Genomic DNA, 25,066 nt, shown 5'->3' with positions numbered 1-25,066 from the left:
TATCGAAATAAAGTGTAACCCCTATCTCTCATATTCTGCACGAATCCACTCAAAAATGTTTCCATATTCATGATGTATTTGAATATTAAACTATTATTTATTTTGATTTTAACTTCGTTGCAAGTAAATCTTCCAAGTGTTTGGTGAGTGAACGCAATGGACTTCGGACTATTTAAATTGAGTAGCGTAGCCTAACTTTTTATAGGCTATGTTTGGTTGGCTTATTTTATTTTGATAATGAACAGGCTGCGATGCTTAATATGTTGTGTGTGCGTGGGTGAGAGAGGTGTGCGCCTGCACGAACACTTGAATTTGTTCCTTATGACAGCACAAACAAAGATTAAGAGTGAGACATCATATGAAATATAAGGATCTACTTTTATTTGTGTACAGTCACAATAACAACAAAATACTATGCTTTACAAAATAAAGAAAGCAAACAGATGTCGCTTTCTGCCATATAGGCTATCGATTTCCTTTTCGTGAACTTATTAAATTAGAAAATGAACAAACACGGCGTATAGAAGTTGTCACATTTTTTTTCCATTTCTGTGAATTAAGTCAAATATATTCCGCGAAAATGACTATTTATTTATTTTATTCCATTTTTCTTCGTTCATGTAATTGCTTAAGCTATATTTATGTTATTTTAATTCAGCTTTATAACTGTAAAGGGACGGACGAGACGCAAGACGTGTGGATCCATGTGCAAGTTTTATTCAAAGGAGTGGTCATAAACAGGCATAGTTCAATAAACAGCAAACAGATATGGCAGGGGCAAGACACGTAGTAATCCTTAGGGCAAGCATGGGTCTTAGATCAGCGAACGATATCCAGAGGGCTTGAGAAGAGTGGTAGTCCGATCACCTGAGCAAAAATCCAAACGAGGTATACAAAGAGTCCGAAAAGGTGAGACAAGGGTTAATCCACAATACAAGGGCAGGAAACAGGAAACTAGATGATAAACAAAATAAACTAAACTTAGACTCAGAGAACACAGATTGGCTCGGTAAGGCAGCTAACACTTGGAGAGTGCTAAACGCAGAACCAGACTCGGCGCTAAACAAACACAGACAGGCTTGGTAGAGCAGCTAACACTAGGAGAGTGTTATACGCAGGACAATACTTGGCAGAGAGGAAGAGGAAGTCCATGGTTTAAGTAGGGTGTGTGATTGTGAGATAATTCTCAGGTGTGAGCGTGAATAGTGCAATCAGCTGTGTGTGTGTCGTCAGTGCAATGGATGATGGGAAATGCAGTCCAGGGTAATGTATAACAGTCTGTGTGGTGTGAGAGACAATGTGATGGAAGAGTGACCTCTGGTGGCGAGCGAATGAAAGTCCATGGACCCGTTGGAGGACCATGATGGAGCCGGCAGAACGGGTGGAGTAGAGAACCACCATAGCAGAGTAGACGGGTCCGAGGATCCCCACGGCGGAGCAGTAGACCACCAGAGCAGGACAGAAGGCCACCATGGCGGAGCAGAAGACCACCAGAGCCAGACAGCCGACCTCCATGGTGGAGCAGAGCGAGCAGTAGCCCACCAGTGCAGAGCAGACAGGGCAGAAGACCTCCACGACGGAACAGGAGAGCACCACGACGGATCAGAGAAGCACCACAGCGGAATAGGAGAACACCACAACGGATCAGGAACCCATAGCAGAGATTGGAGCCTAGGGAAAACTGAGATACAAGCGACAGACATAGCATTTTCGGTCTCAAAGACCGAGGCAGGGAATACAAGAAGTTCATCAACAGTTTCCCTGGAGCCCAATGAACAAGCAGACAGTTCACAACCAAGCTCACTGACTGAGACGTGACAGGTAGACAAGTCAAAATCAGGTTCATGGACTGAAACTAGACAGATTGACACTTCACATTCAGGCTCCTTAGAGACTGGACCAACGGATAAGTCAGCATCAGATTTGACTGCAGAATTTAAACCAACAGACAGTTCACGATTGGATGCATTGACTGGTACTAAATTGGTAGACAGTTCAGTGATAGAAACTGGCACCGCAGACAGTTTAAAATCAGACTCATTGACCTGAACTGAACAGGAAGACAGTTTAAGGACAGGCTGACTGACTGACTGAGACTGAACAGATAGGCAGTTCATAAACAGACTCATTAAGGGAAACTGGTCAGATGGATGGTTCAGCAACAGATTCAATGACTAAATCATGACCGACAGATAGTTCAAAACCAGAAACATTGCCAAAGAGACCACTGGTAAATTGTCTGTCTATCCAGTACCTGCCAGAGACAGAAGTAATGGAGCAAATAAAGTTTTCATTCATGGTTTCAGAGTTCATAGCAGGCAGGATTAAGTGTTCAAAGGTTACCTCTTTGGTTGTGACAAGGTTACTAGGGCACATAGCAAGTTCATCAGTAACAGGACAGTCATAAAGTTTGCGGACAAAGTCCTTGGCTGTGATTGACAAGGCAGAGTTCATAGGTAGCCTCCTCGGCTGAATCGGGACAGGAGAAGGATTCACAGATGGCCTCCATAGCCGTGAGAGGACAGGATGAGGATTCACAGACTGATACCACTGACGCCTCTGGAGGTCCTGCAGCAGATGCTGCCACCTCTGGAGGTTCTACAGCAGTACCATCAGGAAACAGGGGGAGTTCAGCAACGGCTCCTCCGACCGCTACATGACAGGCTGTAATTGCATTGCTTGGCGCCACCACCACGCTAGGACCTGAAGCGAGCACTGCCGCTTGGGGAGGTTCTGCGGCTTGTGCCACCACCTCTGGAGAAACTGCAGCAGGTGCCATAGCTTCTGGAAACATAACAGCGAGTGCCACTACCTCAGAAGGTTCTGCAGCATCAGCCACCACCTCTGAAGATACCATAGTGGGCGCCGCCTTTGGGAGATTCGGTGGTGGTGTAAGCAGCCCAAACACACCAAAAAGCGATCCCCATCATGGAAAGCGCCTTAGGCAGGGAAATCATTTGAGGAACATAGGGACTCGAAGGGATAAGTGCTGGTTTAGGGATACCAGCTGCTCGTACTGACACCAGCGGTGGATACTCCATGATAGATGCCAGTCTAGGATCCTGAAGGACTGACCTTGAATATCTGGGTGTGGTGGACAGGACATGACAGGAGTCTGGATGGTCAACGGTGACGTGAAGAGACTCTGGAGGATGAACGGAGACGTGAAGAGACTCTGGCGGGTGAGCGGAGACGGGAAGAGACTCTGGCGGGTGAGCGGAGACGGGAAGAGACTCTGCCGCGTGAGCGGAGACGGGAAGAGACTCTGGCGGGTGAGCGGAGACGGGAAGAGACTCTGGCGGGTGAGCTGAGACGTGAAGAGACTCTGGCGGGTGAGCTGAGACGTGAAGAGACTCTGGCGGGTGAGCAGAGACGGGAAGAGACTCTGGCAGGTGAGCGGAGACGGGAAGAGACTATGGCGGGTGAGCGGAGACGGGAAGAGACTCTGGCGGGTGAGCTGAGACGTGAAGAGACTCTGGCGGGTGAGCTGAGACGTGAAGAGACTCTGGAGGGTGAGCTGAGACGTGAAGAGACTCTGGAGGGTGAGCTGAGATGTGAAGAGACTCTGGCAGATCAGCGGAGACGTGGCTTGATTCATGGCGATCAACTGTGACTTGCTTGACTCATGATCATCAACTGTGACTTTACTTTGCTCTTGAGGATCAGCTGTGACTTGACTTGGCTTTTTAACGTCAGCTGTGATTGGAATTAACGCATGACTGGCAGCAATGACACGACAGAGTGTTGTTGTGGCCGCCATTTTCTCAACCGGCTCCGCTGTCGCCGCCATCTTGTGAGCGCGCTCTGCTGCGTCCGCCATTTCAGTCATAGATGCGGTGTCGCAATCCTCATCTGCGACACCCACAGTGAATAGTGAGCCAACAGTCAACAAAGCAAAGTCCAAAAAAAACAATTCAGTGATGAACGCGAACCCTCGCGTCTGAGCTGAGATTGCAGAGGCTGATTAATGCCATCACAAAAAATCTCAATCAAAATAATGTACGGTAAATTGGAATAATGAGCAAAGGCTAAAAACTCTCTTATGTGGTTCTCCAGTGATCGTGGGCCTTGTTTAAGGGCATACAATAGTCTTGTTGTATCCATACCTGAGAAATGTTGATCTGAAAAGTTGCTGGATCCTTGTGTGGCCGAGTATTCTGTAAAGGGACGGCCAAGTGTAAGACGTGTGGATCCATGTGCAAGCTTTATTCAAAGGCGTGGTCATAAACAGGCATAGTTCAATAAACAGCAAACAGGTATGGCAGGGGCAAGACACGGAATAATCCTTAGGGCAAGCGTGGGTCTTAGATCGGCAAACGATATCCAGAGGGCTTGAGAAGAGGGGTAGTCCTATCACCTGAGCAAAAATCCAAACAAGGTATACAAAGAGTCCGAAAAGGTTAATCCACAATACAAGGGCAGGAAACAGTCAATCACGGACAGCGTTCGCTGCTGACGCATGGCTTAGTCACAGTGTTTGTTCAAATAGAGCTGCGTTTCCCAAAAGCATCAGAAGCATAAGTAGATCTTTATAAACCATTGCCACATTATTACATTACATATCATTGTTACTATGTATAAAATTAATTCTGAAAAATGCATCACGGTTTCCACACAAATATGAAGTAACAATAATAAGAAATGCTTCTTGAGCAGCAAATTATATAATTATTTTTCTGAAGGATCATTTGACACTGAACACTGGAGTAATGAGCTTTGATCACAAAGGCATTTTAAATGACATTTTAAAATATATTAAAATAGAAAATAGTCATTTTAATGGTTATATTTCACAATATTGCTCTTTTTACTGTATTTTTGTTCAAATAAGTGCAACCTTGGCGAGCATAAGGTTTATTTAAAAAATATTACAAAATCTTACCCCAAACTTGGTTTATGTAATATTTATTTTAAATAGGCTAGTTTGTGCAAGTAAATTTATTTAAACTGGTTGTTAAAAGTTCAAATGGATTGTGTTAGGTTCTGTAATTGCTGTTAATAAAAAAATATGCTAAAGTTTCACCTTTAGAAGTACAGCAGCCTGGGAGCCTTTTACAAAAATTAACCATGGTTTTATTAAAGTAACTACAGTTTACCACAGTATTTGTAGTAAAACTGCAGTAACCACAAATTTATCATAATAATAATAATTTTAGTACTTATGTAACACCATGTTTATTTTTCATGAGGTACCCTCAAAGGTGCACATTTGTTATCTACCATTAAAGCATGCATACTTGTATGGTACTAATATGCTCCCTTTTAGGGTAGGTGCACCTTTGAGGTTACTGCCCCAGTAAAGGGCTGAAATACAATTTATTTTATTTCTGACAGTGTAAACAAAAAACAAAACAAAAAAAGCCTATGAAGTGTAAAAAAAAAAAATCTAATATTGAGTAAAATTACTGATTATATTTTTTAAATAATTTAAAAGATCAGTTTAGTCGAGGTATCGGTATCGATGATACTGGGCTTGAAAACACCGGTATCGGACCAAAAATAAAATAAGTGGTATCGCCCATCCCTAATATTAGCTGCTTGATGCTGACAAAATTGTGTCGTAGTTTGGTTGACTGACTTACATTTGACATAGCCCATAATAGACCTTTATTTCTTCAGATTAAGTTTTTGACAATGTGAACAATTTTTCAAATATACAAAAAGTGTAATTTGTTATTGTCACATATAGACATGAAGAATCGGCATATGAATCTCAACAATGGTGACAGTGAACAGACTATTCAGATACACAGATATTTGAACATCACAAAACAAGCTACTAAAAAGTCACAACAAAATAGCAAAAATTACAGCAAATAGTAAGAATACAAGAAAATACTAAGATAATTCAGGTGCATAATTTATGTTGCAGTGCATTCTGGGAGCCATGAATGAGTTTTGATTGGTGCATCCAGAATGCACTGCAGCATGAGGATTTTTGCTTATTGTAGCCATTGTTGAGATTCATATGCTGATTCTTAATGAATGTTTGCATCTAAATCACACAGATGTTTAAAATGTCTTGTATGCAAAGTGTTTTTATAATCCATCAAATTGCCAGATTAAAACATCACTTTTATCTAGTGATGGAAGAAATTAATTTTTGAATCAATTGAACGAATTGCTTCACAAAATGATTCAGTGTTTCAAAGCGCTTGAAACACCACATAATAGTTGTTACGGAGCCGACGAGACAAGAGGCAAGCGGATCCATTTGCTGAGCTTTATTAACACGCGTAGTCATCAGACAAGCATGGGTCAAACAGGAATATATATACAGTATATATATATACATACATATATATATATATATATATATATATGGCAAGACAAAGAGTAGTTCTTGGGCAAGCGTGGGTCTTCGATCAGCAAACAATATCCAACAGGGGCAAGGCAAAGAGAGATAATCTAGCTACACAGCAATAATCCAAACGAGGTGCAAACCAGGTCCGAACGGCAAGGTAAAGGGTTAATCCAGGAAACACGGGCAGGTATCAAACACAAGAAAACTAACGAGGCAAGACTATAACTACTGAGAGGACTTCGTAGAGTAGCCATTGCTAGGATATACACTAAACAATACTCAGCAATGACAGAAAGGAAGTCCAAGGCTCATAAAGCGTGTGTGATTGTGTGATCAGTGAAATCAGCTGCGTGACGTCAGTGCAATGGATGATGGGAACTGTAGTCCAATGGTGAAGAGCCAGTAGTGTAGTGCAAGAGTCCATGTGGTGAGCGGGAGACCTCTGGTGGTGAACGAATGGAAGTTCATGACCAGGATTCGTGTCAATATTGATGCCTGCTGGTCAAAAGCATGTAAATGCAAAAAAAAAAAAAAAAAACTCAGTCTAAAACATGCATAAAAACAGCTTTAAAAAAACCCATTGCAAATGTTTTATTGAAAGTATAATATAGTAAATGCAATAAAAATAATACAATACCATTAAATAAGTATCTATATAATATGTGGTTTTTAAAAATATTTTATATTAATTTGCAGGGGTTGCTTTGTTTGTTTTATGGACAGTTTGTATATAAAGGCCAGTAAGAGACCATTAACTACTTCTCATCCTTTTAATTAAACAAATGTCTCGTTAAAAATGTCTACAAATTGATGAAACTGATCCGAGATCAGGTTAAAACCATAGATGCTGGTTCAATGGCTCGCTGCTGGGGGGCGATTTCAATGAACTTGCATGATTCAAGGGTTTACAGAGATCACCCCTAAAACAAATACAGAAGCGGGTCAGGGTTTACAGAGATCATTTTAACACCAGGCATGCATCAAAAAGATAGGATTGCTTCCTGTTTCAAAAATTAATGCAAAGCAACGGACTGCAATGTATAGAGGAATGAAAATATGTAATGAATTGCCATCGGACATTACATGTAACTCATTTACAAGTAAAATGTGGTTTAAAAAATCATTAAAGAAATACCTGCTTTCCTGAGGTACATTTCTGGTAAATGAAGGCTACATAGATGTATCCTTTGCTGCCTTTGATATCTGTAACAAATTAGCTCAAAGTGAGATGAACATAATTAATCATAATCATTTTCAGGAATTAACTGTAGCATTAATAGTACAATAAAATGATTTGTTCGTCCGCAGTACGGACAGTTTTAATTGTCTATTGACTTTCCTTACTAATACATCGCTCATTAGCATGTAACAAAACCGTAATGTTAAAGTGACCTCATTTCTGTGAGCTGCAGACACAGACAAACAAGTGTGAATGCATATGGATGTTTATTAAACTACACTACAGGGGAACATGTAACATTGAACTAAACACAAACATACACACATTAAACATAGATGCCAACGGAAGGAAGGCATTGAGAGAGAGAGCGAGAGAGAGAGAGAGAGAGAGCGAGAGAGCGCTCGCCCGCAAGAGAGAGCATAATGGCAGGATTTGCACATCAGCTAAACACAACCTGTTAGAACCAGCAAAGAATTACATCACCTTAATCAAAAGGGGTCGAAGGGATCCAATGACCCTCAAGGATCATAAGCAGATGCTACAGAATATCCCTCCTTTTGGTTCACCTGGAGACATCTTCAGACAACAGTGGATCATGATGGTCAAATGGCAGGTGGATCAGGACGGATGACAGGTGGTTTCTAATTTTCCTCAGCCTTTGGATTTTTTGCAACCAACTTGGGTGTCAACCTTGGTCAGGCTCAGCACTGTCGCTGCCTGGGTCCCTCTTATCCGATGGTTCCGTTTGAAGGTCAGAGGAAGTGCAGCCGTGCACCTGTTCATGGACCTTTGCACCACATTGACTCTCAGGACTGGATGTGGGTCTGAGGAGGTGTAACCTGTTTCTGTCAGTCGCGTGAACTTCCACTTCTGGATATCTTGGACTTCTGTCGTGTTCGGGTATGTTTTAGCCAGTTTGTCAAGGTCTTTAAGAGTCGTCTCATGTGCAGTTTTGGGTCTGCATGGAGAACTTTCTTCTTTTTTTAGAAGGGAAGAGTTCTGTGGCGAAGGCTGGCAATGCTTTGGTTTGCAGCCAGTCACTTCTTCCATTGTGTAGCAATTCTTGGATGGGGGACTCCGTTCTGCTCAGTGATGGTGATGCTGATGAGGGCTCCGCTTTTCTTGGCTATAATTCCTTTTCAGGTGGTCTTCCAGAGCGTTTATTTTAGAGCCTTTTTTTAAAGTCAGTTTTTGCTTTCTCTAGTAGCTGTTGTGCAGATTGTAGATGTCTTCTCATGTCTTTATGGGAAGCCTTTAGTTCTTGTCGGTCACGTTTAGCAACTGCAAGGGCTTCTTGGAGCGGTTACATTTTTCCTTTGTTTCCTGCTTCACTCCATCTAGTACCTTGAGTTTATCCTGGGTGTTCACTTCGAGCTTGTCTGAGCAGCGTGAGATGTGCAATAGCTCTCTCAGGAACTCAGTGGTCTGATGCCTGAAATCATCCTGGACTTTCACTGCCAGCTTGTCTATGTGGCTTTGTGCATGTGTCAGCTCCTTCTGACGATGGGTGCTGTGCTCGTCGCTTAGTGTCAGCTGGGCTGTGAAGGCGTAGCTTAGGGAACTGATGGCCTTGTTTAGCTCCCCGTGGTGGTGATTCTGGCTTGAGTCGTGTGTCAGAAGTCTCTTCCGAATCGTGACTATTACTCAGAATATTAAAAGTATTCCACCACATCTTGCTGTATGCCAGCCCTGTATGCCACTTGTTTTAGTGTCTCAAAAGTGTCTCTGGTACTGTGGTGTCCAGCACATAGTGCATTGTGGGCCTACATTAACCTTTGGGTGCTTTGGTCCTCTGTACGGCTACTTTGGCTGTTGAGGTCCGTTACAGGTTGGCGGCACGTTTTTGTGATCACTTTCCATGTTCCATTGAACTGGAGAATCGCTGGGTGGTTCATGAAGTTTGGGAGCAGTGTTCTGCTGAAGTGGGCAACCCCCCTTTAGCTCTGGCCATTTGTTGGTATAGACCAGGACTAAGGCAGTAGTTGGTGAATCCAGCTGTCAGATGAAACTCCTTGGGATGAGAGTAAATCAGGCATGGTGTAGAGTGCATATGCCATTTGAGTTTGATGATGTAATGTGGTCTTTAGTGAGTCCACATAGTTGACATTAGCTCTGCATCATTGCCTCTTGTGAGGAGCAGCTTAGGCACTAGCAGTTGTAGGCAGGTACAGGATGTCTCTTAGAAAAGGGGGTGTGGCTCAGAGTGGGGCCAGGTTCCCTCCCTTCCTTTGAAGGTGTGTGGTTGAGGGTTTGGCCACGCTGTCTGTGTGTCACACTGTCGCTGTCTGTTCCCCTATTGTGTATGCTGGTACTGCAGTCTCATATTTTTACCAGAGTAAACGTCTGGTGTGGTCTGGCCGGAAGTTCTTGCACTTTACAGGGCTTCCCCAGGGGTTGCAAGAACCAAGGAGTAGCAGGTTGAGCATTGGTTATTTTACTTCAAGTTAAGACACAGGTGACTTTGGCAGTCACTATGGTTGACAACAGGACCTCATAAGAAACTTGTGCACTTGCTTGCGAAGGCTGGTCTGGTGTGTGCTCGGTGAGTGCCTTGAAGCGTGTCAGGTGACCTGACAGTCTGTCTAGGTGACCTGTCTGGTTGGATTGGCAGGGGTTCTCGCACTTCAGCCCGGGGTTTCGGCTGTCTCAATTTAAGCAAAGACTCAATGTGACCCAGCAGCTCTTTATCACTGAGAAGGTGGTATGCATGTATTGCTGCATGTTCAGTGCACACCTTTGGGCCTTAAGAGTTCAGTTCTGTTTCTGAGCATCAGATTAGGGTCTGGCAAAAAGTTGAAAGTGACATAAAAGTTGGATTTACTCCAGTGTCACCAGAGCTCTAAGTCTCGCCTTGTTTTCCAACATGCTGTTTCCTGGTTTCCCTTCTTTTTAATTGGGTTCCTCAGGAGTCTTAGTACCGGATTTGTGCGGTGACCGGTATGCTGACAGGTGTTGGATCATCCTGGATGTGCAGCCATCAGCTGAAGTGGCTGGGTGATGCCATTATTTGGCGATGTGGCTGGTTAGCAGAGATCTGGGTGAGTGTTCAGCTGGCGGGCATTTTGGGCAGTCATCCATTTCAGTTCTCCCACTTATAAGGAGTCTGAACTGTCCATTTTTTTCTCCTTTACGGGCCTCCTCTGAAAGAGCTCCTTTAGAATACTAAAGATCTCTACTGTCTCAGGTATAGCCACACTGTTCAGCTCTGAGAAGACCTGGGACGTGTCAAGAGGGTTTCTGCTGGTGAGATTTCAGGTTTGTTGCTCAGTGCTCTGTCTGGTGCTTGGGACCGGCACCATCACGGCTATGCTGTTCCTGCTGGTTGGGAACTGTGTTGACTTTCTGATAAAGCATCTATCACCGTGATGTGCCTTTCAAGATGTAAGGGCAGGAGGAGTCTGGGTCGTGGGCTGGTCTGACCTTGAGACTGAATTCTTGTGACCAGCTGAGATGTCAAGCCTGATCTTTGTGACCTGGCAGTGCACTTCAGATGAGTTGGCTGGCTGGAAATGTGAACGTTCCCGCACTTGAGGCCAATTCTATGAATGCTTAAAGTCCATTGGGCTCAAAATCAGGTCCATGTTGGTGAAAAGAGAGCCTGTGTCCATTTGGGTTATGTACACAGGGTGTACAGTCTGATGGAGCTGATGGTCAGGCGCAGGGGAGTTGGCCGTGTGTGTATTTTGGCTTGTTGTGGGTGATCAGCTGTCTGCTGATGTGCTGTTTGGGTCATATGACCATCTGGTGTTAGGATGGATGTCTCTGTGTTGAGAGACCGTTTGCCACGATCTGGGAATTTATCTTAGTAGGAGGGCTTTCTGCTGGGTTGTTGGTTTCTCATGCCACTCGTAGTTAAAAGGAGTCTGATAGTCTGATATATCCTTTTTGCCCTGCTGGGGAGGCCATTGGTTTGATCATGGTCTGTCTGCCAGTTCAGGTTGTCATCCAGCTGTTTCGCTCAGGTGCTGTAGATCAGGAGTGGTCCCGGACCGGAGGACATCTGTTGCAGCGCTCAGCCAAGCCTTTGGCTCATCAGGTGGGTGGCAGGGTTGGATGATCTGAACACAGGTGGAACACAGGTGGAGAGGGAAAAGCACAACAAAAACCAATGCAAGTCCGTACAGATTTAGTGAGCTAAAATATTTGGGGTTATGTGCTACGTTGAGTGAATGGCTATATCGTAGGTGTTGTTAGGCTTGGTGGTGAGCTGAGGTCACCTGGGTAAACCCCAATGGTTGGGCCAGCCCCCTTGACTCTCCCGAGCACGCAACTGCAGGGGCTCCTGATCACCCGCACCCATGGCACCCGATGGCAACCACTCAAACAGCAAATGACTTTTGGCACAATGTTGTGCCACTCAAGTGAGGGAGGGCCAACAACTAGCTGACACAGCCAAAATCGGGTTTCGCCTGTGGGTCACAAGTTACACGGACCCCCCTTTTGGGCCTCAAGCTATGGATGAGTTTGCTCCTTTCAAGAGGGTGGACCACCATGTAACTTCACATGGTAATTAACCAAAATTGCCCTTATGTTCAAGATTCAAGAGTTTTATTTGTCACATACACAATTATACAGAGTATAACCAGCAGTGAAATGTAGGTCAGGTCCGCTCCAAGGACAGTGCAATTATAAAGTATACAAATATTAAGAGAAGAAAAGTAGAAAAAATAAAATAAAAGAATAAAATAAAATAAAAGATAAGATAAAAAATATAAATATAAATGTGCAGGTCAGTATGTTGTTGACTTAAATAGTAATAAGAGGAATGTGCAAAAATAATGTGCAAAAAAGTTGTACAGGGTATTTAAATAGCAGCAATATGAGGTAGAGAAAAATTATGAATAGCTTATTGATATGGTGATATTTACATGGAGTCAAGTGATGTTATGACACAGAGTTAGAGTTTAGGAGCCTGATGGCCTGGGGGAAGAAGCTCCTCCTAAGTCTCTCAGTTTTTGCCATCAGGCTACGGAAGCGCTTACCAGATGGAAGCAAAGTGAATAGTCGGTTACCAGGGTGATTTGAGTCCTTGAAGATTTTAACAGCTCTATTTTTGCAGCGTTTGAGGTAGATGTCCTGCAGAGAGGGGAGAGCAGACCCTGAGATGCGCTCAGCTAAGCGCACAACTCTCTGTAGTGCTTTGCAGTCCTGATTGGAGCTGTTTCCATACCACAATGAGATGCACTGAGTCAATACACTTTCTATGGTCCCTGAATAGAAAGTTTTCAGGATTGCTGGTGAGACCCTGAATTTCCTCAGCTGTCGCAGATGGTACAGTCTTTGCCTGGCTTTCTTGACCTGCGTTTAGATGTGTGTAGTCCAAGTCAGGTTCTCGGAGATGTTTACACCGAGGTACTTGAAGCTACTCACCCTCTCCACAGGGGTCCCACTGATCATAAGAGGAGTGTAGGGCTGCTGCTGTCTCTTCCTAAAGTCCATGATCAGCTCTTTAGTTTTGCTCACATTCAGAGAGAGACAGTTGTCCTGGCACCATGATGTGAGACTCTCTACCTCATCCAAGTATGCGGTCTAATCGTTGTTGGAGATGAGGCCCAGAACCACAGTATCATCAGCGAATTTGACAATAGATGTGGAGCTGTGAGAGGACACGCAGTCATGCGTGTAGAGAGAGTAGAGGAGAGGACTCAGGACACAGCCCTGTGGGGCTCCTATGTTCAGAGTGATGGAGTTTGAGGTGAACTGGCCAACTTTCACCACTTGAGGTCTGCCGGTGAGGAAGTCTTGAATCCAGTCAAAGAGTGAGGAGTTTAGGCCGAGGTCTGTGAGTTTAGATGCCAGCTTGATGGGGACTATAGTGTTGAAAGCTGAGCTATAGTCAATGAATAGCAGCCTTACATAATTCCCATTGTTGCTGTCCAAGTGTGTGAGGGAAGAGAGGAGAACGTGAGAAATGGCATCGTCCGTGGATCTGTTTGGGCGATAGGCTAACTGAAGAGGGTCCAGAGTATCAGGGATGGAGGAGCAAATGTGGCTCTTTACAAGTCTCTCAAAAACCTTCATGACTATAGATGTGAGGGCAACTGGGCGATAGTCATTCAGGCAAGAGGGTTTATTGTTCTTTGGCACAGGAATAATAATGGATTTTTTGAATGAAGTGGGAACCACGGAGGTAGCAAGGGACTCATTAAAGATAGACGTGAACAAACCAGCGAGCTGATCGGCGCAGGACCTCAGAACACGGCCGGTTATCCCATCAGGTCCGGCTGCTTTCCTGACGTTCACTCTCTTTAGTGCCCTCCGAACCTCATCCTCCGACACGGTGATTACAGGATCATCGCTGCTCTGCCTGCTGCTTCCTGACGCGCTGGTCGGCAGAGACGCGCCGCCGCCGTTGCCATCGAAGCGGCCGTAGAAATGTTTAACTTGTCAGCCAGCAACGGATCTGCTCTCACCTCCGCGGAGGATTTGTTTCCGAAGTCACAGATGGTCCTCAGTCCCTGCCACATCCGTCGAGAGTCGTTGAGCTGGAAATGAGACTCAATTCTCTCTCTGTATCTGTGTTTAGCGGCTCATACTGCACGACGGAGAGCATAGCACGATGCTTTGTACACGCTCGTATTCCCAGACAGAAGAGCCTCATTGTAAGCGGCAGTGCGTGTGTTAACCGCGGCACGGATTGTTCTGTCCACCCACGGTTTCTGATTGGAGAATGTCCTTATCGTTATTGTTTCTGTAGCTTGCTCGGTTAGCATGTTTACGAAGCTTAATGCTACATCCGTGAACTCGCTGACGTCAGAAGAACTCGCCCGGAACATGTCCCAGTCGACGTCATCAAGCGCCGCCTGCAGCATAGTCTCTGAGTGGGAGGACCAGCGCGTCACTACTCTCTGCACCGGAGGTTCCTGAACGAGCCTTTGTTTGTATCCCGGTGTTAGAAAAATGGCGGCATGGTCCGATTTGCCAAAAGCCGGTAGGGAGCGGGCTTTGTAGGCATCCTTGAACTGAGTGTAGCAATGATCCAGTGTGTTTGGTCCTCTAGTTGGACAGGATACGTGTTGATGGAAGTTCGGCATGACCTGTCTGAGGTTGGCTTTGTTAAAGTCCCCCGCGATGATGAAGGCAGCGTCAGGATGTTTGTTAATGTAGCCGCTGAGCACATCGTGAAGTTTAGACAAAGCCAAGCCGGTGTCCGCCTGTGGTGGAATGTACACAGCAGTAACAATGATCGATGAAAACTCCCGGGGCAGATAAAATGGGCGGCAAATAACGGAAAGATGTTACAGATGAGGCGAGCAGGAACGTGACAGAATGGAGATATTCCTGGGATCACACCATTTCTTGTTGATCATGAAACATACTCCTCCACCCCTGGATTTACCGGCCTCTGCTGTTCTGTCCGTCCGAAAGACAGAGAAGTTATCACTCGGCATTACAGCAGTGTCCGGGACCGAGGACGAAAGCCAAGTTTCTGACAAACAAAGGATGTTACAGTCCCTTATGTCCCGTTGGAAACTAATCCTGGCTCTAAGATCGTCCATCTTATTCTCCAAGGATTGGACATTAGCGAGGAGAATGCTTGGAAGAGGAGGATTGTGAGCCCTTTTCCTGAGTCTGACTCGAATTCCAGCGCGCTTCCCGCGGTGTTTCTTGATCCGTCGCCTCGGAGGGGTATTGTTTATCTCCGCGTTCCGAAGAATCTCCAGAGGCCATGCAGGATTCATGGATAAAGTGTCCTGAAGCAGGTTGGTGTAGCGGTTTCCAATGTCCAAAAGTGTTTCTATGTTGTAGGTGATCAGTGCCGACGTGAGATGTGTAAAAAGAGAAAGTAAAACTAAGTAAAAAAGAAAGTTGAAGCAAAATCTCAGCGGAGCGACCCGAACGGCGTCCGAACACAGCGGCGCCATCTTGTCATTCAGTATGGTCGATACAACACTTGAGGTACCCCATTGCTGATGTCGTGCTGCGTGTTGCCTCCCGGAGTACAGGGTAAGAGGTATCTGAGGCAACCCCCCCCCCCCTCCCCCAGTACATGTCGGGTAGGTCAGACAGAGGAGTCCAGTCACCGAGAGCTCCCATGGATGATTCGTCAGCTCACTGCCCAAGCCCCAGGGGGCATTTTACCTAACAGGGAACATTGAGAGGGGACACCAGAAAGATTAAGCATCTAGGATACATGAAGCAGCTTGATGCCGGTGGCGGTGGGCCACTAATAGATTTGAGGGCTCATTGTGCACCGCGATGGCTAGCATTGCCTATGCTTATGCCTATGGCTATAAGGGAAGGAGAGGAAAAGGGTAACTAAGTAGAACTGAACATTAGAAACCTAGTTAAAATGTCCTAATTGCTTAGGAAAGTAAATGGATTTTTTTTAAATAGATTTAAAAGTAAATTCAATTTTTCTCAATAGGTGTAGCTAGACTTAACTTCAGACTGGAGTAGATTAAATAAAATAAACCCAAATAAAATAAATAAATAATTGTTGCAATTAACACAGTAAAAATAAAATACACAAATAAACAAAAGCATGTGGGGGAGACCAAAGTAATTGACAGCCCAACAGAAGATGGAACAGAAAGAAAGTGTAGAGGGAGGAAGGGAACTGTTACACTTTACACACACTGTCTCTCTAAGTGTTAGTCAGATGCTAACAGCTAACAGCTGAGGTAAGGGCTTTAGCTTCTATCCATGTAGGGTCGTTAGCTTCGGCTACATGCATTGGTCTGTTTACATTAGTCTGTGACGTGTGTGCCGTCTTGAGTTTGAACCGGAAAGGCCTCGCTATCGCTTTCTGGGGTCAGACGTTGTTAAGAAACCGATGCGCGCTTAACAGCCAGTGTGCACGGAGCATGTGAGCCGGATGTAAACATGCATGGGAATCTTGCGCTCAGTCTGTCGTTCACACTTCATTCATAACTTACACAGCGCGTTCACTTCACAGGCAATGGCAAAGCATTACACCATTAAATCGACCATCAATTGCATCACATCAATGGATTAATATGAATGCAATGATATGCGACAATAAACAGACGACGTACCAAAAACTGTAGTGAGATTTTTTCTTCTCATCACACAGCTAAACTGAAGCCGCTATCCTGAAGAGATTTTATCTGTTCAGGAGAGACTTACACAGTTTAAAACAAAACCCCGAAAGTGGGGATTTTCTTTGCCCAATATTAAATAGATTTAATCTAAAACTCTATGCGCTGCCAATCTGAGAGGTGCTAGTCAGATATGGGGCTTATGCTGTTCAAAACTGAAAGTGGGGATTTTTCGCCCAACATCAGTTAAACTTAATATAAAACTATTTATACGCGCTGCCGATCTGGGTTTTCTTCGCCAGATATATGGGACTTTTGCAATAGTTGCAACAATTACTTCATCAAGATTTTGACTCCCAGTTATCATTAATCCGACATTGACCTGCAGTATTCTAAGATTAATTTTGCTCCGTGATCGGGCGAGGGGGCATGCATTAGTTAGCTACACTAATGATTAAACCCACGGGAATAATAGTCTTGTTGTATGGCATTGGAACAATGCCATCAATCTAGCTATACATAATAAGGCCTTAATTTTAAGATAAGCGAGGAACATTGCTCGTTATCTTCTTTTTTTTTCTGCTCAGTTTAGGGCGGATAAAATAGCATTAAGACACGCTATAAACGGTTTGGTTGTTTTATAGGGTCTAATTTATAAACTGCAGTTAATTTAAGTCATTAACAGTGACTGGTTTCTTAGTGAGAAACTCGAGAACTGTTAAGGCACGTAAAGTGGGCGTGTAGCCTACACATTCATTCACAAAAAGACGCAGTTGGATAGTTTGAATAAACACACATAAGAAACACTCCATTGTTACTGAGTCTGCTCTCAGAACCAGGTTTAAAACGTTGCCCACGCGTCCTCCACCAAAACTGTAACAAATTTGCTCAAAGTGAGATGAATATAATTAATCATAACTGGTTGTTATCAATTATATATTCATCTTCAGGAATGAACTGTAGCATTAATAGTATAATAAAATGATTTGTTTGTCCGCAGTACGGACAGTTTTAATCTTCTATTGACTCTAAGGAAAATTATTTCCTTACTAATACATCGCTCATTAGCATGTAACAAAACCGGAATGTTAAAGTGACCTCGTTTCTGTGAGCTGCAGCCATAGCCGACCAAGTGTGAATACATATGAATGTTTATTAAACTACACTACAGGGGAACATGTAACATTGAACTGAACACAAACATGCATACATTAAACATAGATGCCAACGGAAGGAAGGCATGGAGAGAGAGAGAGAGAAAGAGAGAGAGTGCTCACCTCCAAGAGAGAGCATAATGGCAGGATTTGCACATCAGCTAAACACAACCTGTTAGAACCATCAAAGAATTACATCACCTTAATCAAAAGGGGTCGAAGCCTAGAAGCGCATCTAAATAGTTAACAAGCGGTTACTTGCACTGGTTTGTTGATGCTGAGTAAAGTGTCCTGCTGCATGTATAATGCGTAGATTCTTGATGAATGCCTTTAGGAGTGAAAGCTTCGTCATTCCAGCCACGGGTCGATTGGTCCAAAGTTAAATCACCAAAGTTACTCAGCTCAAAACTGCCAGAAGCTCGGACTCCCCCCAAAAGGGGAGTCGCGAGGTTTTCACGGTGATGTGTGTCTCTAGGGCACCGAAGGTACAAAGAAGAACTTGCCTTTTGGGTGTGGGAGAAGTTTTATCTGGTTTCTCTGCAACACCCATTTTGGTCAGTTTGACCAATAACAAGGCACATAGTTTCAGCGAGAAAGTGTTTCTTTGGCTCACTTGACACCTCATTTGCATGTTTTATGACTGTTCTGCTCAATCGGTGTAATTTTTCCCACAGTACCGTAAGAATAGTATGATGCATTTCACGAGGTCACAGTGCACATCATTGTTTGAGAAATAAAGAGCAGATCATTTTGATATCAAGAAAGAGACATCTGAAAGATATTAAACCAGAGATACATTCATACACCTGAATATGAGTGTTTAGAGCTTACTAATACAAATAACGAGTGGTCACTAGGCTAATATAATAAGGAAACATAAAAACAACACATGTCTATACCAGATACCTTTGTAACTAATTATTAATTATGGTCTAAATAAAGGAAATGTCTCTATGCGTGTGTGTTATGTGTGTTGTACTCGTGGAGGTAGTCCGTTGGTCAGCCAGGCAGTTGGTGTCTGGTATCAAGGGTCATTTAGTTCTCTGGAATGTGTTTGAAGTCCGATGGAGAGAATAGATAGTCAATTCTGTCTAGCATCTTTTTGACAGTGGGGGGGGGGCAACCACTGGCAATTTAGCACCCATATAAAGGTAGAATGTGGGGCCAGGCTGTGAATTATATGCAAATGTCAAAAGGCTAAAAGGGTCTCTTAAGACATGAAGTTCCAATGACCATCAAGGATCATAAGCAGATTCAACATATCCCACAACTCTGTGCATACCATTCCACGTTGGTTGAGCAAAAAAATAAAGATGGCATCTGAAAGTTGTGTTTGGTGGTTAGTTTGTGTGTAGATGTATATTTCTGACCAACTTTTTGCACTTTTTTGCACTAGCGAATATTCTTAAATATTCGCTTAGTTATCACCAAAGCTTATTCTATTTTTTTAGGTTTTTAAACTGTTACGCTGCTTCAGAAGCATGTCCAAAAACACTTTTGTTGCAAACTCTGTCTGCGAAGTCACTGCCTGATAAGGCAGAGAGGCAACAAGTCAGCTGCCTAGGATTTCGGATGCAGCCATTGTTTCCTGTATTCAGCAGAGAAGCCAAGTCTGTTTTTATTTAGTGTTTTTGACCTGTGTTTTTCCTTGTTTTTGAACATGCACAGATGAGGGAGGCAGGACAAACAAATGATCAATGTTATGGTGAATTCTGTGAATAGTTAATTTGAGTTAACTATCCCATTGGACATGACATTTCATTTGACATGACCCTCTTCTGTATTTGTTTTAAATGTCATTTACATTGGCAAGCATTTCTGGAACTAAACAGTTTGTTTATTTTCCCCTGCAGTGTATATAATTAAGGTCTGGACAAGTGAGGAGGACTTTTTCTTGGTTGAAGATTTGTGTCCCTGTGCAGCATGAGAGAGCTGGTGATATTAGCAGCTTTGATTTCGGCTCTACACGCGGCCAGCCTCCCGACAGGAACTGATGTGCAATATAAGTGCCAAGAAGATCAGGACAACATTACTACATTAGAAGCTGAGAGGTTCATTAATGACCATCACCACCATGGATACAAATTCAAATTTGTCTCACTGGACAGTCGCAGTGCAGAGAAGAAGGTGAGGTTTTGTGATAGTGTCTTCCTGTGGATGTTTTCATAAGATTTAAAAGAGAGATTTCAACAACAGAAAACAAGCTAACTTAAAAAAAAAAAAATGATGTGCAAATGCTACAAATTGTCTTGTTTCTGTGCAGACGGATCCTTGTGAGGTCATCTTAGGAATAACCCTAGAGGAAACTGAATGCCACATTGTGAATCCCAAACCATTAGATCAGTGTAATACTAGAACAGAAACAGAGACGGTGAGATGAACATCACAGATTTTACATTCACTGCCTTTTTCACTCTTTCTTTTGTGAGTTGTGCATCCATTTAACAGCCTTTTAATATCTCCCTTAAAGAAAGTGATAGCAAAATGTAATGTGACCATGTTCAGTATTGAGGGACAAGCAGCTGTGAAGTGCTTCATCTGTGACACCAAACCAGGTATGTATAGTATGTACATGTACATGTGTATATATATATATTAGGGATGTGCATCTCCATAACTGAGGCTGATTCGATGCGCATCTCGATGCATAGCCAACGATACAATACACTGAATATACATATGAAGCAGCTAGCGATGCGATGCGATTCACCCCTATTACGATGCAGTGTGATCCGATTTAAATTCGATTAGATTCAAAACAATGCGATTCGATGCAATGGAAAAAATATGATCGCTTTTATTTCTTTGGTTAAGACAGACAGCAAATCATAAATTAACTTATGTGTCTTCTGACTTCTAATGCCTCGATGCCTGTTTCATGAAACAAGTTTACCAAATAGGCCAGGCTTATTTCAGTTAGTCTGACTCAAATTATTTGGTTCAATAAAGCAAATTTAACATAGCTCAAGCTCAGTCACTTTGGCAACTCATGATGGAAAACTAACCTGGTCCAGGGCAGGTTAACTGTCAGGTTAAGCTGAGTTCCTCTAATAGGAATGCAATGACAGTACTACTGACTCTCTCACATAATATTATAGCCATGCAGCCTTTCTCTCTGGTTTTATAACAGCTGTACCTTTTATAGTTAGCAGAACAGAAAGCAGAGTATTAGAATAATCTAAAATTGCTCTTTAAAGCATTAAAATCACTAAATTAAAAGTACATTTTAACTGCTATAAGAAACACATATAAAGTCATCTGAGCTTAGTAATTATGACTGTATTAGCTTACAGTATTTTATTAGATTGTTTTATACTACGGGGCTGTTGAATGCTTGAATCTGATTGGCTGACCAACATTCTAAGGTGTGCAATTATTTTCAGGGAAATGCACGGCGAATGTAGTACCAGGCACCACATTATATGGAAATATCACTTTGCCAAATGATTTCAGTTATTTTAAAGGTCCTACAGCTTACATAACCAGCAAAATAACCAAAACCTACAACGACACTGGCCAAACAAATAAATACAGTAAGCAATAGGATAAAAACGAGAGATTATTTCCATGTTTTGCCACAAAATTATGTTTTATTATGTACGGAAAGTACATACTCTTCACTCTCTCCCTTGATGCACACACATAGTTTGCACACACGGATACATGCGCTTATGTTGTTAGCCGTGCTATCAGTTTTATATGTAAAATAGTTTAGCAACATGACATTTCTCACAAGCGAAGTAATGACGGCACTGTTCATGAAGAAAATGAACTTAAAGTTTCACTCTTAGTAGAGATGCTGCTGCTGAACAATTTTGAGAGACACACAGACGCACAGTCACAGACGTTATGTAATTTGCACGCTCTCTCTCTCTCTCTCTAATGACTGAATGATATAATATATAAATAGTTGCATACGTCTGCTATCAACGGCTCAGTCCTTCATTACTATGTCTAAAATGACTTTTGGAATTAGCAACGGAGGCGTTGAATGAGATGCGGAAAAAAAACCTAATTCTACTTACAATAGCATTTTAAGTACAAAACCAGACGAATGCCTTGAAATATCATCTGATCGATGTCTTGAGGTGTGGCAACCGTGGTATAAGCAGAATAATTGACTCCGGGCCGTTGAATTATTAGAAAAATAATGCACAACCGAGCTTTGCATCGTGGTCTCATCAGCACCTCGGGTGTGCATTATTTTTCTAATAATTCAATAGCCCGTCGTCAATTATTCCTTACTTATTTACCCATTAGCTAGTCCCTTTACAGTCACTGCTATCATAAAAATACACTTATATGTAGGTTTAAAATTCTACAAAAGGCTCATTTAATGTCCAACAACAAATATTTTGAAGGACCTATCTGATGCCAAAATGCCTATTCGAGAGAATTATTGCATTCTGTCTGTTTAGTGCGCATGCACGCTGCAGCGCTCGTTCACTTACGTAAGACTCGCCCACTCCTGACAGCAAAATGGATACATTTTGATGAAGAACATTTACAGATGAAGAATATACTCATGACATGTCAGTAATGGACTCAAATGCATTAAACAGCACAAATATATTTGTAGTGGTGAATCGATTTGAGCCGTGATCAACATTAAGGACTTTAATACCCGCTTTTCCTCAGGTCTCCGAAGTGTTGTGGTTGTGATTTGTCATATTCACGCAGCAGCAGTGATGACAAAAAGCGCCTGAGAAACAGTTTAGAGAAGAGAAATCAATCTACATATAAAATATTGTTTATATTATTATTTCTAAACAATAAATGGATTAGGGCATCCACTAGTAATTATATAAATAAATTGTTTTATTTACCGATGCAAGTATGTTAGAAAGGATACATCGCGATACAAATGTCACGTGTATCCGATGCACACTTCTATAAATCAGTGCAACACATCGTTAACTTTATTTTGCTGATGCACCAAGCAAATCAGTGAATATAAAGGTAAGGTAAATTATGTAAATTAAGTGTCCAAAGAATAAAAAGGGATGCTATATATATATATATATACCAATTAAAAATATTCAAACCAATGATTCAAGCCTAATCAAGTAATCTAGTTTTACAATATCCCGGACGAGCCCCCAATTGTTACGACCCTGTCTAGGGTAAGGCCGCAACATAAACTGGAATCAACAATAAAAGATCCTTTATACATTTATTTACAGAACTACAGGTGAAAGCACAACTTCAAGGGTGAGCAAAGGCCAAAACAACAAACAAACACCAAGCTAGCTCCTAACAGAAAAGACTAAATTCCCTAACAAAAGGAAAACAAAATAAAAATACAATGTTACCCTTACTCCCTATCTAATGAAAAACAGGAGAAAACATTTACAAAGAAAATGGCACTCACCCCCTACAGCTTCCAAGTGTAATTAAGAATATTTGCAATACTTTACAAAATATACAAAAGTGGAAATGAGATTGACAACAACTTATCAACTCAAAACCAAAATTCACACTGCACACAACAGGCAGATCAACAGGTAAGCTAACAGCAACAACACACTGTAGCAAACACAACAGCACATGTGCAATACAACAACAGGAAATCACAAGTTGAGCAGAGCTCCCCCCTCAGGTACTGCAGATCCTTTTATTGCCTCTCCTTGGTCCCATTAGCACCAATCAGATCTGGAGATCACTTTGGCAAGATCCAATCCTATCCTAAAGGGTGGGACAAAAGAGAAAGAGAGAAAGAGAAAGACCAGCAAAGCAAGACATATACACAACACGTCTCAAGACGTAACAATATGTATGTATGTATGTATGTATATATATATATATATATATATATATATATATATATATATATATATATATTTCTTTTTTTTTCTTTGGACACTTAATTTACTTAATTTAACTTACCTTTATATTCAAAGAAAACATAGTATTTAAGGTCACTTTGTGAATGAGTAGAGAAAAGGTAATGCAAGTTCCCTATCTGTCGGTCACTACGAGTTATGTCGTGACGACATTAGGGGATTCACTTGGGAGCCCCGACTGCCTCTGATAAGAGAAAACGCCAATGAAATTTGGCTAGTGGAATTTGCATACCTGAGCCACTCCCCGTGCATACGGGTATAAAACTGCGACAGGTGCATCCACTCATCAGATTTTTTGCTTCGGAAGCCGAGTGGATGAGAAGTCTAAGCCTGATCTCCACAAAGCCTTCTGCCTCAAATTTGTTCCTGGGTGGCGTCACGGTGCAGACAGCGGTGTCCCTGCAGCAGCGATTCCCCTGGGCACTTCACCTGAAAGAGCAAATTTCTAAAACACTGGACGGTTCGCGTCTTTTTAAAGATGCCGTTCCGTCTGTGTTCTCTTGGTTGCGGTCGCTTCCTGTCCTCGGATGACGGACACGAGCGTTGTCTTCAGTGTCTGGGCATCCAGCACGCTGAAGATGTGTTTGTGGATGAGTCATGCGCCTGTTGTGGGCGTATGAACATGGCAACGCTGCGATCTCGCCTTTCCTTTTTGAAAGGATTGGCACCCTCTGCCGCCTCCCGCCCCGGTCTCTCTGGCTCGAGCAGAGGACCGCCGGCTGGCGCTCTGGGAGATCTGAGGGTGACAGTAAGGGCTTCTCCGCCGGGCACGTCCCCGCGGACCTCTTACTCCTCTCGCAGCGCTTGTTCTGTCCGGTTCCCGAGTGATCTCGCTGGTTCGCCCCACGGGGCTGCCAGCATTTCATTCGGTGCACCGCCCGAGGATCAGATGTCGATCGCGGCATCGGGGGATGGGCTTTCGTCCTCTGAGGATGAAGGATCGGCGGGGCTGCCCCCCTCAGGTGTTGTCGCCACTGCCGATCCGGACCCAGAGCTGACGGCCATGCTTGCCTGGACAGCCGTGAGTATCGGGCTGGAGGTCAACAGACTGCCCAGTCCCGAGCCTTCACGGCTGGACGATTGGTTTATCGGGGCGGGACGCGACCAGCGGCCGCGCTCTGCCCCAGTGCCTTTCTTCCCGGAGGTGCATGAGGAGCTGACGAAGTCGTGGATGGCCCCTTTCTCGGCCAGAAGCCACTCGTGTCCCTCCTCTGTCCTCACTACCCTCGATGGCGGGGCGGCCAGGGGGTACGTGGATATTCCCCAGGTGGAGAGAGCGGTTGCGGTGCACTTGTGCCCGCAAAACGCCGCCACTTGGAGGAATCGTTCGCGTCTCCCGTCCAAAGCCTGTAAGCTGACGGTCGCACTCGCCGCCAAGGCTTACAGCGCTGCGGGCCAGGCCGCCTCTGCCCTGCATGCCATGGCCATCCTGCAAGTACACCAGGCCAAGGCCCTAAAACAAATGCACGAGGGTAGTTCTGACCCGAGGTTGATGCAGGAGCTGCGCACGGCGACTGACTTCACTCTCCGGGTGACGAAAGTCGCGGCGCGGTCCCTCGGGAAGGCGATGTCCACTCTGGTGG

The 25,066-nt window shown here is 43.6% G+C and overlaps 1 protein-coding gene across 1 annotated transcript in view; it reads left to right on the top strand.

The window, feature by feature from the left end:
• Window positions 1-25,066, top strand: part of LOC306867653 (uncharacterized protein) — a 42,056-nt gene that overhangs the window by 367 nt on the left and 16,623 nt on the right. The window contains exons 2-4 of the mRNA XM_079413448.1: window positions 19,494-19,767; window positions 19,904-20,011; window positions 20,111-20,195. Of these exons, the coding sequence (XP_079269574.1) occupies window positions 19,564-19,767; window positions 19,904-20,011; window positions 20,111-20,195 (397 nt within the window). The 5' untranslated portion in view covers window positions 19,494-19,563. The remainder of the gene's footprint in view (window positions 1-19,493; window positions 19,768-19,903; window positions 20,012-20,110; window positions 20,196-25,066) is intronic.

This window comes from Barbus barbus (assembly GCF_936440315.1).
Source record: "Barbus barbus genome assembly, chromosome: 49".
In the NCBI taxonomy this organism is placed as follows: Eukaryota; Metazoa; Chordata; class Actinopteri; order Cypriniformes; family Cyprinidae; genus Barbus; species Barbus barbus.
The sequence above is the reverse complement of the archived record's forward strand: the minus strand, read 5'-3'. Positions and strand labels throughout refer to the sequence as shown.